General features: G+C 40.4%; 1 protein-coding gene and 2 long non-coding RNA genes across 3 annotated transcripts; 2 read left to right on the top strand and 1 right to left on the bottom strand.

The window, feature by feature from the left end:
• The first annotated feature begins 766 nt into the window (after nucleotides 1–766).
• pdia2 (protein disulfide isomerase family A, member 2) lies at nucleotides 767–9,253 on the top strand. Its single transcript, XM_086295237.1, has 11 exons — nucleotides 767–1,085; nucleotides 1,838–2,044; nucleotides 3,477–3,610; nucleotides 3,695–3,832; nucleotides 4,413–4,529; nucleotides 4,672–4,797; nucleotides 5,042–5,236; nucleotides 5,383–5,503; nucleotides 8,146–8,324; nucleotides 8,406–8,576; nucleotides 8,655–9,253. The coding sequence occupies exons 1-11, from the start codon at nucleotides 815–817 to the stop codon at nucleotides 8,709–8,711; spliced, it is 1,716 nt and encodes a 571-aa protein (XP_086151363.1). The 5' UTR covers nucleotides 767–814; the 3' UTR covers nucleotides 8,712–9,253.
• A 1,429-nt stretch (nucleotides 9,254–10,682) lies between these two features.
• On the top strand, nucleotides 10,683–14,497 carry LOC147327557 (uncharacterized). The gene is made up of 3 exons (XR_015130026.1): nucleotides 10,683–10,879; nucleotides 12,045–12,139; nucleotides 13,434–14,497. It is a non-coding gene; the product is annotated as an uncharacterized LOC147327557 (long non-coding RNA).
• On the bottom strand, nucleotides 14,262–15,804 carry LOC147327556 (uncharacterized). Its single transcript, XR_015130025.1, has 3 exons — nucleotides 15,571–15,804; nucleotides 14,808–14,896; nucleotides 14,262–14,609 (listed from the first exon to the last, which is right to left on the bottom strand). It is a non-coding gene; the product is annotated as an uncharacterized LOC147327556 (long non-coding RNA).
• Nucleotides 15,805–16,295: the final 491 nt, after the last annotated feature.

The raw sequence follows: 16,295 nt of genomic DNA, 5'->3' as shown, positions 1-16,295 counted from the left end.
AAGAGCTCAAACTTCAATCTCAACTTTTGAAGCAAGTTTTAAAATCCTGAAAACAGCTGGACAACCTCTGCCTGTGGAGAAAGACTCGGCGCTGTGAGCCGTGCGTATGTGAGTGTTACATGTACTGGTTTTAGATTAACCGAAGCGCACATCGACACGCACAGTAAAACGCAAAGCATCTGCATGACAAAGATAGCACTATGTTGACAGCACTCAGCTTCAGTGATATTTCACGTTGCTAGCTTGAAGAGAAAACAGAGAAACTTGCTATCTTTCTTGATTAATGGTGCTGTGGATTTAAATTTGAGGTCATGACAGGGGCAACTGTGGAAAGTGGTCTCTGTAGTTTGAGTAAACATAAAGGGTGTGATAAATGGTAAGAGTTGTTAATCCACTTGTTAGTATCACTGTGGGAGTTTTTAGGTAAATGAGGGTTTGATAAGGAGCAGAAAGAGGAGTTAAAGTTAAAAGCGTTTTAATGCTACCACGTGGTGTATGGGGAGGTCTATTTAAACGCTATAAACAAAAGAAACACAAACACAAACATACGAGTAGGTGTACGTGTGATCAAACACAGCAGTCGATCATCCAGTTTACCCAATTCTGAATCTACAAGGCATCGTTTGATTGGCCGAGACTGGAAAGTTTCCCCTACAGGCGTGACGCCTGATTGGATGACAGGGAAGGCCAGTAACATTCTGACACACACGCTTCATCTTAGATAAATAATCGTACAAAGAGTAAAAGACACATGCATTGACGGTCACCTACACCTAAGCACAGGTACCAGAGCAGCTCAGACAGAGACGCAGACATGAAGACTCACAAGCTTTTGTTCATAGCGCTGCTGGGCCTGCTGCTGTGGGCCTCCTGCACGCAGGCCGAGGACAGCACTGACAGCCAGACAGAGACGCAAGAGGAGACGTCTGAGGAGGCATCGGAGGAGACAACCGAGGAGGCGGAGGAGGAGGCACCAAAGAAAGAGAAAACAACTGAGATAGAGGAGGAGAATAACGTCATGATCCTTCACATCAACAACTTTGAAAGAGCCCTCAGCGAGAATCAGTATTTACTGGTTGAATTCTGTAAGTGGGATGTCTTATATCCTGGAACAAAATCCTGATTATTATGATAAATGAGCTCTTTCTCCTTCTTTAGATGCCAGTAATAACTTGTGATGAATTTTCCCTTATCGCTTTGTTCTGTCTTCAACACAATTGTTATTAAATTTGAGTTGCTTTTATGCACAAATAACATCAGTGACAGCGAAGGTTGGCATAAGGCGCCACATAAAGAAGAACTCATAGGTAAGTTGTGCAGATTTTATGTAATAACATGAAAACTAAAATGTAAAATAAGCATTAATGCTCCTTGTTCATCCTGGGAACATAATCTAATCTAAACTGATCAAAGAAGGTTAGAAAATATGGCAGGAAGTGAAAAGATTATCTCATTTTGCTGGCAAGGAATTTAAAATTTGATCAATTTACAAAAGAGAGAAAATCTTTCCTTTCCCAGCCTTTAACAGCGCCGAGGCATTATCGCACACGTGACACGTCCTGTCCAGGTGTTGTGCGGGTTCAACTCTCCCACAGATGAACTGAAGCGGAGAGGCCAGAACGAGGAAATGAGACATGGGGGAGAAAGACGGAGCCCAACTGCCACTTTTCTATCAGCTGCTCATTTCCATGAGTATCTGGACAGGAGCTGCTGATAGCAGCAGAGGCCTGCTGTGGACAAACCCCTGTAGTGTCTCCCTCTGTCTCTCACTCTCTCTGGAGTTCTCTGGAACTTTCATTGAACTGTGTGTGTTCATGTGTTTTTATATGTACTGTAGATGCTCCTTGGTGCGGTCACTGTAAACAGCTGGAGCCAATTTACGCCGAGGCTGCCGAGAAGCTGAAGGAGGAGGAGCCGGAGCTGCGCTTGGCCAAAGTGGACGCCACGGAGGAGAAAGAGCTGGCCGAAGAGTTTGACGTCGGAAGCTTCCCCACTCTGAAACTCTTCATCAATGGAGACCGCAAAGAGCCTGTCGAATACACCGGTGAACACACACACTTATACACAAACACAAGCAGCTCTTTATGCATCATCAGTGAACATCATCACCTGATTGTGTATAGTTTGCATTTTTCCACCTCCCAGCACCTTCGAGGGTTATCATCTATTAGTTTGCACACTGAACCAAATGTGCGTGTTTAAACTACTGTGTAACCCAGTTGGTGTTAGATATTTTTTAATTATTATAATTTTTCTGAGTCTTTGTGTGTCAAAGCTGTGGTTCCCACAAAGGCCTGTGGGATGGGTACTGAGTAGAGCAGCTGACCCATATGCAATAAGGGTTGGAATCTGCCTAGAGGTCTTTACTGGTCTTTCGCTCAACTTTATTACAATAAGAATCTAATGTGACCAAAAATTGTATTTTTAAAAAGTAGCCCTTCATCAGCATCACTTCTCACATTAAAACATATTGAATTGAACTCATGCTACACTTTTTAAAATTAAAATAATTACTGTAAATTCATTTTTCCAGCAAACAGTCCAATCCAGCCACTGGACAGGTTTGGAAATGTTTTTTAGATGACAATTTGGGGCTTTTAACTTTTTTTCTGCTAAAAACCTTCTCCAAGGCTATTTGCACTTCAAGTGTAATTAAGTGACAGATAAACAAACAAACAACAGTAACGTTCTTGTTTTTTCACTATTGACTGTAGAAATAAATGGGTCCAAAATTTTAAAAAAAAAAAGGTATTTTTTGGGAATTAATGACACTTGTGTGCTTTATAATTACAGGACAGTCTGCACGATAAGCTACCACAACTTTTTCTGTACTTTTACACATTTATTTCTTACAATTTAAGACAGATTTGTTTCATTTACTACAGCAAACTTTCTATTCATGTATGTGTTAGTCCGCATAGGGAAATAGTTCCTCTGCATTTAACCCATTCACCCAGTGAAGCAGTGGGCAGCCACCAATGCAGTGCCCGGGGAGCAGTGTGTAGGGACGGCTCAGGGGTACCTCAGGGTAGCCGTTCAGTGGAGTTGAACCCCCGACCTTCCGATCATGGGGCCACCACTCTACCTACTGAGCTATCCCTGCCCCCTCATTTAACTACACATTTAGCAATATGCAGTTAAACCTCTATACTGACCGATTACTTAAGGTCAAAGCTGGGTTGGCGGTATGTACCCCTCGATATAAAATGACTTTGACTAGCTGTTTCAAATATTTACCCATAACCTTTTAGCTAGTACTAAAAATAAAAGCTAGCTAGCAATTCCAACATTTATTAATTAAGCCAGACTTTTAGCAGATATTACAAATACCCATTACTTTCTGACTGTTCCTTTGACTGCCTGTTTCTACTCTCTTGTTATCATTTCTGCTCAAAGCTGAGCTACAAGCTGATGTTGGGCACTCTTTGCTTCAAAGCACCTGAAACAGCCGCTTTATATCGACCTTTTCTCTGCAGGTAAGAGGACGACGACGGGGATAATCCAGTGGATGAAGCGTCGCACTGGCGCCGGTGCTGAAGCCCTGGAGTCTGCAGATTCTGCAGCTCAGTTCATAGACGCCCATAACATCACTGTAGTGGGATTCTTCGAGGTCTGTCCTTCTGTCGAGGCTAACATTAAATCATGCAATCATCTATGAGTGCTCGTAACTCCATGCTCTCGCCCTCTCCTGCAGAGTTTGGATAGTGAAGCTGCTCAGGTGTTTAAGGAAGTTGCTATGGACACGCCTGACACAGAGTTTGGAGTCACAGCCACTCCAGAGGTTTTCCAGAAGTATGAGGTGAAAGGCAGCTCCGTGGTGCTCTTCAAAAAGGTACAAATACTTTGCAGATACTTTGCTTTGCTGCCATCTAGTGTCCGGAGATGGTGACTGCGTGTTCCTGTAAATTATTTATCCTATTGACCATGAAGAGAAAAAACATCAGAAAAAGAGACTGTGACATATAACAGAATCAACTTCTTTGAGTCTATGAGTCATTTCTTTGAATAACTTCACTATAAAACAGATTTTGATGAATCAGTGAGAATATGACAAAATAGTTGTAATAATCTTTGTATTTATTTAAAAGGGAAAATGCAACCTGGTAGGTTGATATTATTTATAGATAATTAAGAAAAAACAAACATAGAAAACCATTTAAACATACTGTATGTGAAAGAAAAAACGTACACATGAGGTAACAAATCAAACATTAAAACCACTAAAACTGAATTAAAGACCAAAACACATTAATTACTATGACATTTATGGATTTGAGAGGGTAGATTATACAGCAACTACTGTGTTATAGATGTGGAGAAAGAACGCACAGAATTATGAACCTTAATCCTGCAGGTGTAATATTTCAAGTATGTAAAATGTAAATGTGTGTGTGTGTGTGTGTGTTTGCTAGTTTGATGATGGCAGAGCAGACTTTGTGTTGTCAGAAGAAGGGAAGTTGGACAAAAACAACATGACCACCTTCATCAAGCAAAACAGCCTGCAGCTGATCATCCGATTCAGCCAGGAGGTAACGCACACACCAGTGAGCAGACACGAAGAGAAAACTGCAATTAAATTTAAAAAATGATAGCATAATACTGTGTGTGTGTGTGTGTGTGTGTGTGTGTGTGTGTGTGTGTGTGTGTGTGTGTGTGTGTGTGTATTTTCAGGTAGCAGACAAAGTCTTCAACTCTGGCATCAACGTGCACTGCCTTCTGTTCATGAACTCCACAGCGGAGAGTCAGATGAGGCTCCTGGAAAAATTCAAGGCTGTTGCCAAGGAGTTCAAGGGAAAGGTAACTGTCCTGCTCTGTGTGTGTGTGTGTGTGTGTGTGTGTGTGTGTGTGTGTGTGTGTGTGTGTGTGTGTGTGTGTGTGTGTGTCATGTGGATCATTACAATGTAAGGTGAAGACTTTGTTTCATCAGTGCTTCGTCCTCTAAACTGTTGGAAATGTGTGTGTGTGTGTGTGTGTGTGTGTGTGTGTGTGTGTGTGTGTGTGTGTGTGTGTGTGTGTGTGTGTGTGTGTGTGTGTGATACAGCTGCTGTTCATTCTGATAGACGTGTCAGAGCCCCTGTCACACGTGCTGAGCTACTTTGCCGTGTCCAAGGACGACGCCCCCACGATGCGCATCATTAATATGGACACAGGAAAGAAGTACGCCAATGACTCAGAGGAACTGACCATAGACTCACTACGACAGCTGTGCCAAGAGGTTGTGGATGGTACTGCAAAGGTACTACAAATGCAGACAGTCCTCACCTTCTCAAGTCTGTATGTGACTGTGAATGTTAGGTTAAAAGCACTTGGAGTGAAGTAATGTAACTAGTAAAGTACTGTAGAAGTACGAGTTCTTCTAACTGGTCCTTTTTTCTTCTGCAGCCTTACTATCGGTCAGAGGATATCCCAGAGGACTGGGACAAAGGACCAGTTAAAATCCTGGTGGGAAAGAACTTTGACTCCGTCGCTCTGGACCCGACCAAAAATGTGTTTGTGGAGTTTTGTAAGTCAAATCCTGGACAGGGATCTTGTGAAATCAGAGCGTTCATTTATTATTCAACTCAATCAAATTTGCAGTGAAGTTTGCCAACATCACTTTGATCATCACTTTTCTCTGACTTCAAATTCATTAGTCCTTGATTTAAGCTGCTTCGCTAAATGATTTTTAGAGTCCGGCACCGGAGTTGCTCCGGTGTCTCATCTTACTTTAATGAGCCTACCTGTGAGCAGGATTTCCGACATCTCAATAACTTAAAAGCGAGTCCTGGTCTAATAGGAAATTTGGCAGCTGGAACCCTGCACAAACACCGAGGATAGACATTTCCAATGCAGTCTTTAAACCTTTGACAAGAAAAATATTTGCATATCCACCAACAGTGGATTCAAGGAGGGAAAACTCCTTGAATTTACTACTTCTGAACAAAACATCCTCTCAAGAGAGCATGGAGCAAAGGCTGTAGAGTCTATAGCATACTGAACGATTTTAATGTTACAGAAACTACAGAAGAGGACACAAAACAAGCACTAACAGAAGTAGATTAAGCTATTGAGTGAAGGAGGTACTGATATTAGATGCAGTATCTATATATGATAACATTATCATTCAAGTCTTGTGTTAAAGCTGGAGAGAACTCAAAGTGAAGCGACAGGAAGCAGAAGCATGGTCAAGCAACATTTATTTACAGTTTACCAAAGAACATCATGAAGTGTTTGAGACAGAGAAGCAGAATGAGCTGGTAAAAGGATTGGAGCTGGCAGCGTGCACACAGAGCGAAGGCTAATCCGAGCCAGTGAGAGCAGAGAGGGACACTCAGACACAAGTAATCTGTGCAAGCTGGAGACCAGAGGAGGTCCACTCCAGGAGTGGATCAGCAAGGAATTAGCAAGAGGTTTAGTGAGTGGCTCGAGGAACTGAACGGCTGATTATGTGATTGGGCAGCATGCTGGAGCTAAGGACCGGTATTTGAGGCAAAGATGATTGCAGATGATTGGCAGCTGGAAACTCAAGCCACCAAGCAACTGATTCCACTCCTGTAATCAAAGCAGGGCATGTGGAGAAAGATCCGGATTTGGGAAAAAGGCTTAGCCTGGAGAAAAAGTAGTATAAATTCACACCTGTTCTTTTTATATGTTCGAGGCATAATTATGCTGTGGCTGTCTTTTAATCTTTTAATCCTGCCAAAATTTGCTTAAACGTTGTCTTGCACACACTGAACAGCTGATTAGAATTTGCTGGCCAAACATCAATGCAACCAGTCAAGACTACAGCCACAAAATGTCTAATAAAATAGCATTTTAAAGCCAGAAGGTCGATGGTCACCTGTGCTTTGCCATAGTGTTGTTCTTCAAAAACACTTTTTTGGCCAATATTTGGCGCCATACGCACACAGAAGCAGAGGGTGAGACTGTGACGATATTTCACCTTCAGTCAGATGCTGATCTGGTGATGCTGACCTTTTGTATCCACCGATTAATAAATTCGTTCAGCGTCTGCACTGCATGTATCTTGAGTCTGGACACAATCAGAAGTACATTCCAACTTTAGTATATGGATGGAGTCACACAACTGCAAAAAGGTAATATTAGTTAGCAACAACCAATCCTAAAGTTCATGCCAGGCTTGCGGCAGTTTTTCAAATTCTTCATTCTGTATTTGGTGGTGAATAGATGAACAAAAGTAAGAAACGCAAACAGAGAAGATAACATCACATTTATAGAGGTATGATAAAATGAACATGATATCATGAAAATTAACAGAGCTGGGGTTTATAATGGATCTACAAAAAAACACCATCTAGATGTTAGTAATGCAAGTTTCATTCAGATTGGCCCACCCATTAAGGTGGAGAAAGGGCACATACTCTGTAAGAAGATTATTGTTCTCACTTAACACAAGTAATTGTTAACGTGGCCATGTCACTACTCTAAAGTCATATGGGGCAAGAGCAGTAAGACAGGCCAACAGCTCAGCTGGATTTCTAAAATAAAGAACATACACTATGTGGACAAAAGGATTAGGAAACGCCTTTTAATTCAGGTGCTTTCAGTTTCATTGCCACAGGTGTATAAAGTCAAGCACTTAGCCATGCAGTCTGCCTTTACAAACATTTATGAAAGAATCGGTTCTGTAACAGGATGCCATCATAGCAACAAGTCAGTTTGTAACATTTTCTGTGACATCTATAAATTCCACGATCAGCTGTAAGTGTTGGTAGACCACGTATAGTTCATAAAAGACGCCAACTCTCTGCTGACTCAGTAACTGCAGAGCTCCAAACCTCTGTCATTAACATCAGCACAGAAACTGTGCACCAGGAGCTTCATGGCATGAGTTTACATGTCGAGCAGCTCCTGTTGGTGGAACATCGTGTTGGCTAAGTTCTTTGGTCCATATAATGTGTGTAGATTAGTATGCACCAAACAGGGAGTTGGCATTAAGGGAGTTAAAGTTTATTTAGCTGAACTTAAGGTAAGAACCTCCTATCCTTCCACATTTCCTTTAAGCAACGAAGCAGATCTCTAAAATGGTTATTCCTCTGTGTTTACTGTAACATACAGCTGAAATAATCCACCTTTCATTAATTCATCTTCACCAACATTAGAATGACGTTCCTTGTATGTGTATCTCTGTGTGTCTGAGTGTAGATGCTCCATGGTGTGGACACTGCAAGGAGTTGGCTCCCATCTGGGATCAGCTTGGTGAGAAATATGCCGACCATGATGACATCATCATAGCCAAAATAGACGCCACAGCCAATGAAGTGGAATCTCTTGACATTAAGAGTTTCCCAACACTCAAATACTTCCCAGCTGGTGACAAAGAGGTAAACACACACGCGCGCACACACACGCACACGCGTGCACACACACACCTCTACACACTGCATTCTTTCCTTTTCTCTCAGGTGATCGAATACACTGGAGAAAGGGACCTGGAGACGTTTTCTAAATTCCTGGATGGTGGAGGAGTTTTACCTAAAGAGGAAAAGGATGAGGATGACGACGACGATGATGATGATGATGAGGATGAGGTGGATGAGAAGAAGGAAGCCGACAAGGCTGCTGGCGATAGCAAGGTTTGTGTTAACGCTGCAGATTTATGCTGTTTTTCTTTTAAAAATAATCCACAGTTCACACGTTTTCCTCTTTTTCAGGAGCCCAATGAGTCCGCAGAGGAAAAGACCAACAAAACATCCAAAGATGAGCTGTAATGTCACTTTTTGGCCAATCAGGATCAACCTAGCAACTTTGAATTTTCTTAATAAAAGTGATACAGGTTTAAAGTGTTGGCTTTGTTGTGAAAAAGCTTTAAACTTTTTGTCTTGATGCTTGCTTCTTTATATGTCTGTTGAGTGCTTCACACGGCTGAATTTGACACGTTCAACACAGACGGTAATATTTATAGAGACTCTCCAAATGTGTCATAAAATTGAGCTTCAGCAGGATTACGAGGACACGATGGACCAGGATCAAGGTTGGACGTAGCAGTGCAGTGAAAAGAATTTCTTAGAGATTTCTTGGAAACGAGTCACATAATGATTTGTTCTGTGAGTTTCTTTGTGTACAAACTGTGATCAGCTGACTTGTGCTGCTGCTCTGATATTCACTGCTCTTTATCTTGAATTCAACAAGACATAACTGTATGTGTTGTGAGCTATGTGGCTTATTTCTAACCCCCTTAATATGATAAATCTAGTGTAAAAAGTAGAAACCAGTCTAATCAGCATCACCTCAAATATAAATTAATGTCTGCTACCCTTTATCACTGTGTGAGAGGTATTTGTTATACAATATGGAGGACTCAGGCATAGAACTGAACTCAGTTATTGCTGAACTTACATGAGACTGAATAGAAAGACTAAGCAGACATGTGGGAATACAAGCTAGGAAACTACACAGGAACTCACAGGACACACAGCTTGAGGGAAAGACAAACAAGGGCTTAAACAGACACAGGAAGTAATGAGGGAGATGGAGTGCACCAGGGAGCACAGGTGAACTAAATCAGGCTAACAAGACAGAAGAAGCAAAAACACAATGCACACATAAGAGACGATCAAAATAAGACCAGAAATAAACAAACACAGAGACAGAGACCCGGACCTGAGACAAACTAGATGCAGGTAAAGACTAAATAAGCACAGAGACATGACTGACCTGAGACAACAGGGTGACCGACCATAGGGACAGGGCACAGTGAGACACAGAAGCATGACCAGGGCCATAGATGAAGATAACTAAATTTTACAGACTCAAAAGATCAAAATACAAACAGGTTACAGCAACGAGCTTGAATTTATTTATATAGTACATTTAAAACAACAACTGTTGAGCAAAGTGTTGTACATTTAAATAATCAAAAGAGATAAAAACATAGGAAGACATGACAAAATCTAAGAAGCATAAAGTGAGAAGATCTGAGTAAGAAATAAGACAAATAAAAGTAGTATGAACTTATTCTCATTTAAAAGCCAAGGAATAAAAGGTCCTGATGTGAAACAGCAGTTTGTTTCACAGTTTAGGAGCAGTCACGGCAAAGGCTCGATCTCCTCTGTGCTTTAATTTGGACTTTGGGACAGCTAGGAACATTTGATCTGCAGACCTCAGTGATCTTGCAGGAGTGTACCAGTTCAAAAGGTCAGAAAGGTATGAGGGTGATAACTTATGCAATGACTAGGACATGAAGAACTAGAGTGTAATCACATAATAACTCCAAGAATGAACCAAAAACCCACAAAACTGGGAGGAGCAAGAAAAACTCAAGAAACTAGGAGGTGTTAGGACCCAAAGATCCTAACACCCCTGATGTAACCTAGTAACAGTACTTCCATCCCAAATAGTGCATCATTGTAAATGTTATCACGATACAGCAAACTAACTGGTGTAGCTTGAACTAAACTGCCAGCTGTTTTCATGGAAGCTCTGAATAAGACAAAATTCGTATATTTAATTTGTTTTGGAAGACATTTTACAGACATAATTTGGCAATTTTGATCCAACATTTGGTTAAAAAACTCTAAAATGAATCAACATTAATTGCAGATCTAAATTTGATTTTCTAAAACTTCACTTGCTGAGCAGTCCTTACCTTTGCAAATAACCCCTCATCTTCTTCTCTTGCGTCACTTTAACACTGCAGCAGCTGTAGTATGGAATTGTTTTCGCTTACAATTTTTTTTTTTTCGGTTTCAATCCATTTTTCAGTTTCACTCTGCTGGCACTGTTTTGGCGTCCGGGGGCGCGCTGGGGGGGCGGGGTTTCCGGCCCGCATGTATTTGCATATATTATAGAGGCCACTAGTGCTGACCAAGCTGCCATCTTTCTCTCTTCCCGTCTTTCAATGGCTGCTTCAATTTCAGCTCGAACCGCCAAACCGCAAGTAAGTAATCATTTTTTGTCATCTTTTCTTGCTGTCCCACTGGACTGGACATTAGTTTAGTTTTTTTAGCTACATCTGGTGAAGTTGTGGTAAAATGCTGGTATTAGCCTATTCGTCGTAGCAAGCTAGCCTGAAGCTAATATTTGCTAAATTTAGGGACACCCGTGTCTCTTCAGGAGTTGGAGGCCGGTGTTCTAGGAGCGGATCTCAGGATCTCAACAGGCAGTGTTGGGCAGTAACATAATACATGCACCGGCGTTACGTATTTAAAATACAAAATATGAGTAAATGTATCCGTTACAATTACTGTTCAATAGGTGATATTGAGAATACAGTTAGTTTGTTGAAATAAATGGATTACATGGCGGTATTTACCTGTTTCATATGTTAGGCTATGGTCTCTCTATTTTTTGGTAATTCCACGCCGGTGGAAACCCAAACAAAACACACAATAAGAGCCTCTAAAAATTATTATACAAAAATTATTTAATATGAAGGCAATAGCAGAGTGTTACAGGCATCGCCCTAAACAATGTAGCCTCATGGGCAGTGCTGCAGGGAGAATGGACTGCCATACCCGTTATGTGTCTGTGAGCGAGGAGGGAGAAAAAGGAAAAGTACAGCTGTCACGGAGCAGAAACAGGAGCTGGAAGCATGTAAATATAATAATAACCACTAAAGCCAAAAAGAGAGCCTGACGAGCCCAGCTGTAAGTAAGCTGTTAAGACTCGACTGTACACTGTGTTCGTGTTTTCCTCCGAAACAATAAGCAGCCTTTCAACGCCTCTCTCTGTCTCTCGCTAGCAAACTTGACCCAGACAACAAAGTAAAGCTAGTTTTCAGCTATGAGCCCGACACGAACCGGACGTATTAGCCAGAGGTCCCTTTACTACGGTTCGGAGCCGCTGACCTTTTTTTATATACGTGCTGAATAGTTTTCTACACGAGATCGCTGCAGCCTTACCTAATGTCCACCCTACTGTTACTCATTTATATTAAGATTTTAACATCTAGTTGGTGTTGGTATGGCGAGTAGCCTTCAGTAATAGTAATAAATCACACAGCAATAGCACATTCATGTAGTTGTAAAGTATTCAGAATACATTACTTCTATAATCTTTGGTGGAATACATTTTAAAATTAACCTTCCCAACACTGTCAACAGGTTAGCACCTCATACCACAGTGCATCAAAGCAGTCTCATGAGCGCTGGGAAGGAGGAGCCCAGAGCCCAAAACAGACAGTGCAGGAGATGACAAGGTTAGTAATTGTATGGTGAAAATTATACTTTGTTATTAGGGCTGGGCGATATGGCCTAAAATTCATATCGCGATATAATTTGAAGCATGTGCGGTAACGATATATATTGCGATATATTCTTTTCTTCTGTATAACGTATTTTCCACACTATAAGGCACACTTAAAATCCTTTAATTTTCTCAAAAATCGAGAGTGTGCCTTATGTATGAATTCTGGTTGTGCTTACTGACCTCGAACCGATTTTTGGCGTGCAGAAATCTGTTAAAAAATGTTTTAGTACAACTTTGGTAAGCCGCACTGCTTGCTGGATTGTAAGAGCATTACGGCTGCCGTAGTGAGGAGCTTCGCGGAGTAATCTGGGTCCAAAACTCCGTCCGCTTCAGGTCCCAAAGTCAAACGAACACAGAATTAAAAACAGTCTAAATTCTTTCATCTTTAATTAAATCATCAGCGTTGCTGCTTTATCGGGTGTAACAATTAAGTTGTACATCCATGCATCCATGAAAACAGAATTTATTAAATTTAACGGAGTTAGAAGTTAACAGGAAGTTAGCTCGCTAGTTTACACCTAAACATTTCATACCATGTTCTGACTGAGAGACTTTTGAAACAGCTCTGCTACCAACATAAATGAAGACAGAAAACTAAACAGCAGTGGCGTTTGCAGGGTTACTGAAGTTGGACTACCTGGTATATAATGTTGTGCTACGTGAATGTGATTGCTAGCAACACAGCTAACTTTTTTTCCACTCAATAAAAGTTAACGTGAGGGATTCTGGTGGTCAGGGACAAATGCAATCACATAGCAGGATGCTATACATGGGCCAAACTTCAGTCAGGAGAACAACTGAGATTATTCATCCACAATACGAGGTTAGTTATTAATATACTGCAACAACATGGGAATAGAGCAACTGCGAGAGAATTCAACATTAATGAATCAATGTTACGGAAGTGAAGGAACGGCAGTTTTTGGCTTTTCCCCATATTTCAAAAGTGCTTCATCTCTTTGCTATGACTATCGCCCGCCATAATCTGCAGATGATAATGGTTGTAGCCGCTGCGATGCTTTCGACCAAAACAGGCGCAGCTTGATGACATCATCAACATGCACTATCGCGATAGAGATTTTGACTATATCGCTCTATCGTTAGCCAAATTTATATCGTTTCTATCATATATCGTTTATATCGCCCACCCCTATTTGTTATCTTGATTGGCAAAAGAAAAGTAAATACAAAATCTGCTTCTCACATATAGGGCATTTCCAAAACTTCAATTTCTTTCATTACAGCTGTCCTGTGCCAGAAGTTCTGTTGACCCACAGTGAGAGGCATCATTTCAGAAACACCAGGAAGACTGAAACTCATCGCCGGGATCAAGCAGGGCTCGTGATCTTCACCAGCAGCTCCCTCACAAGAAGGATAAACCCAGCATTTCATGAACACTGATGGAGACCTTTGTTTTGTGTAATGTTAGAAGCACTCAGATAATCCTCAGAGGGTCTGGACTTTTACATAATAGAATAGAATAGAATTCAACTTTGTTGTCATTGCACAGGTACAGGGCAACAAAATGCAGTTTGCATCCATCCAGAAGTGCTTTAGCCATGATATAGATATATTACAATATATATTAGCAATAGTATAGATATGTAAGTATATTACAGAAATGGGTCTATTATGGTATGTTACAATGTACACGGTATGAAATATGTTGTGAATATTCTATAACTATAAGTATGTACAGGCTGTAGTGAGTACAAACTATGTACAGGATATAAATGAGAAACTACAGAAATCTGAGATATACAGTTATACAGAAATGTGAACTATGCAAATTATAAACAGTTGTAGGATTAAAAATCATCATATGTACAGAATGATTATTTACACAGAACTATACAGTAGTGCAGTTAAGTAATAGCTATAAGCTATAGTAATAGCTTTAAGTCCTGTAGAAAGTTAAATATATGTTGTGCTCACTGGTTACTCTGGTATGAATGACTCTGAATTACTTTATGATAAATAACACACTATTGTCAAAAAACAGTGAAAGAATTCCAGATCACAAGTTTTTAGTTCAAATACAAGTAACAACCTTTGACTTTTAATCAGGTTTTATTTAATTGTGTCAGAGAAAACATGTGCTCTTCATGTAGCTGAGTACATTCAGTGTTTAAAACAGAAGTTGTGCAGGTCTGAGATCAGCAGTTTTCTGAAACACCAAACTGAGGTACTGTTAATGCTGATGTATAGTGACACAGTTACAGGGGTGATTAATCCTTTTGACTTTTTGTCTTTAAATTTATCAATAAAACAGCTGCAGCTTTCACTGACAGCACATGTGGTACTTTAACCTTTGTACTGTTTTCTTCAGTTAATTTTGGAGTTACTACAAAGATTGAAGATATAGGATGATCTGTCTGCTGTCACTGGGTGGTGCTGAGGTCTGAATCTGAGGTCAGCTCCTGTAATCACAAACAGAACAGAATCATCACAAACTGAAATATAAAGTTTATCTCTCAAATCTGAAATACAGCTGATCCTTCTCCGGCCTCACACACTCGGGATCTGAAGTTGTTCAGTCCTACAGTTCTGCCGACAGCTGTTTATTTTTTTATTTGTTTTAAAGGCTTTACTAACACATTTTCTAATATCATGTTTACCTTTGAGTTGTTGATGCTTTATAAATGGACATCTGCAAAGATGAGATGATGGAGCAGGTTTCAGTCGAGGTTCAGTCTGCTGCTGCATCCTGGTCACAACATACAGAGGTGTTATCAGCTCAGTATTGAACAAGAAATATTAACGTTTCAAATTATTTGTCCTAAAGGATGCAAGCTGTACAGAGTACTGAACATGTGACTTTGTGAACATAATTCATTAAAAATAATTTGGACAGTTTAACCTGAATATTTGTAACAAACTCAGTAAAAAAAAAAAAAAGCTAAAAAAATAATCAGGGGAAAAATGTAACATTTTAACTTAAGCTGACAAGCGGAAGTAGTTGGTTTCAGTACATAAGTATCGGGCTTTGCTATTTAATCCGTAGCTATTGACTAATGAGGGGAATTTAAAAGTTGGCTTTAATGTCCTTCCACATGTGGAAAGCGACAGAAAACATGCTGCTGTTTGCACATATTTAATAATCAGCTCTGCACAGGAGCAGAAGCAGAGTCCAGCCTGTTGCTCTTACAGTATAATACTCATAATAAAAGTACAGTAACCGTGGTTAGTCACTGAGCAGCCCGGTGCGTTTCTCTTGATTTCTTTAGTCAGGGTAAATTCATTCACCTGCACGGGTTAGCTAAACGAACTTTACAAAACATGTTTCCCCGACAGCCGAGTGCTCATCTTAGCTAGCTAGGTCCTTAGGTAGCTAGCTAAGGACCTAAATTACGGATTAGCTTACAAACACATTTAACTTACCAAAAATAATGCGGTGGGGCCTCAGGTCCTCCTGTCCGGTAGTCCAATTTACTGAAGAACACCTCAGGCTGTCACTTTGAAATAGTCGGTAATGTAAACGCTGGACCTCTCAGCATCTGCCATTCCCGAACAGACACGTGCGAGTTTGTCCGTGACCGCAGCCGCGTCGTCAGTGTTTTCTCCAGTCATTGGTCAGCATTATAATATATGCAAATACATGCGGGTCGGAATCCCCGCCCCCCAGCGCGCCCCCGTACACCAAAACAGTGCCAGCAGAGTGAAACTGAAAAATGGTTTGAAACCGAAAAGTGGATTGAAACCGAAAAATGGATGGAAACCGAAAAATGGATGGAAACCGAAAACAAAAAAAAATTGTAAGCGAAAACAAAAAAATTACAGTTTCAATTAATTGTTTTTCACTATCAATTTTTTTTTCGGTTTCAATACAAGATTTTTCAGTATATTTATTTCAGTTACAATATTTTTTTTCGGTTTCAATCCATTTTTCGGTTTCGTTTCAAGGTGGCATCGTTCTGATTCCATACTGTAGCGCTCACAGACACAATTTGTGACAAACTGGAGAGAAAAAGTTTGTGTTTCCTGATATTTGTTGAGCTGATTGAGAAGTATTTGAAATGGCTCTAGGCTTAAAAAAGTTAACTAATTCAATAATAATATGCTTTAATCTGCCTAATGATAATAATAATGCACATCCATTCACTGTT

This window comes from Aulonocara sp. 'chitande type north' Nkhata Bay, linkage group LG6 (genome assembly GCF_057382095.1).
Source record: "Aulonocara sp. 'chitande type north' Nkhata Bay isolate Kocher_YH1m ecotype deep benthic linkage group LG6, A_spYH_male_GT1.1, whole genome shotgun sequence".
Taxonomy (NCBI): Eukaryota; Metazoa; Chordata; class Actinopteri; order Cichliformes; family Cichlidae; genus Aulonocara; species Aulonocara sp. 'chitande type north' Nkhata Bay.
The sequence above is the reverse complement of the archived record's forward strand: the minus strand, read 5'-3'. Positions and strand labels throughout refer to the sequence as shown.

What these genes read in the sequence shown, in the direction of transcription:
- pdia2 (XM_086295237.1), top strand. Translation starts at nt 815, where the DNA reads ATGAAGACTCACAAGCTTTTGTTCATAGCGCTGCTGGGCCTGCTGCTG. An exon ending in CCGTGGTGCTCTTCAAAAAG is followed by an intron (nt 3,833 to 4,412) that starts GTACAAATACTT and finishes TGTGTTTGCTAG; the next exon opens with TTTGATGATGGCAGAGCAGA. An exon ending in TTGTGGATGGTACTGCAAAG is followed by an intron (nt 5,237 to 5,382) that starts GTACTACAAATG and finishes TTTCTTCTGCAG; the next exon opens with CCTTACTATCGGTCAGAGGA.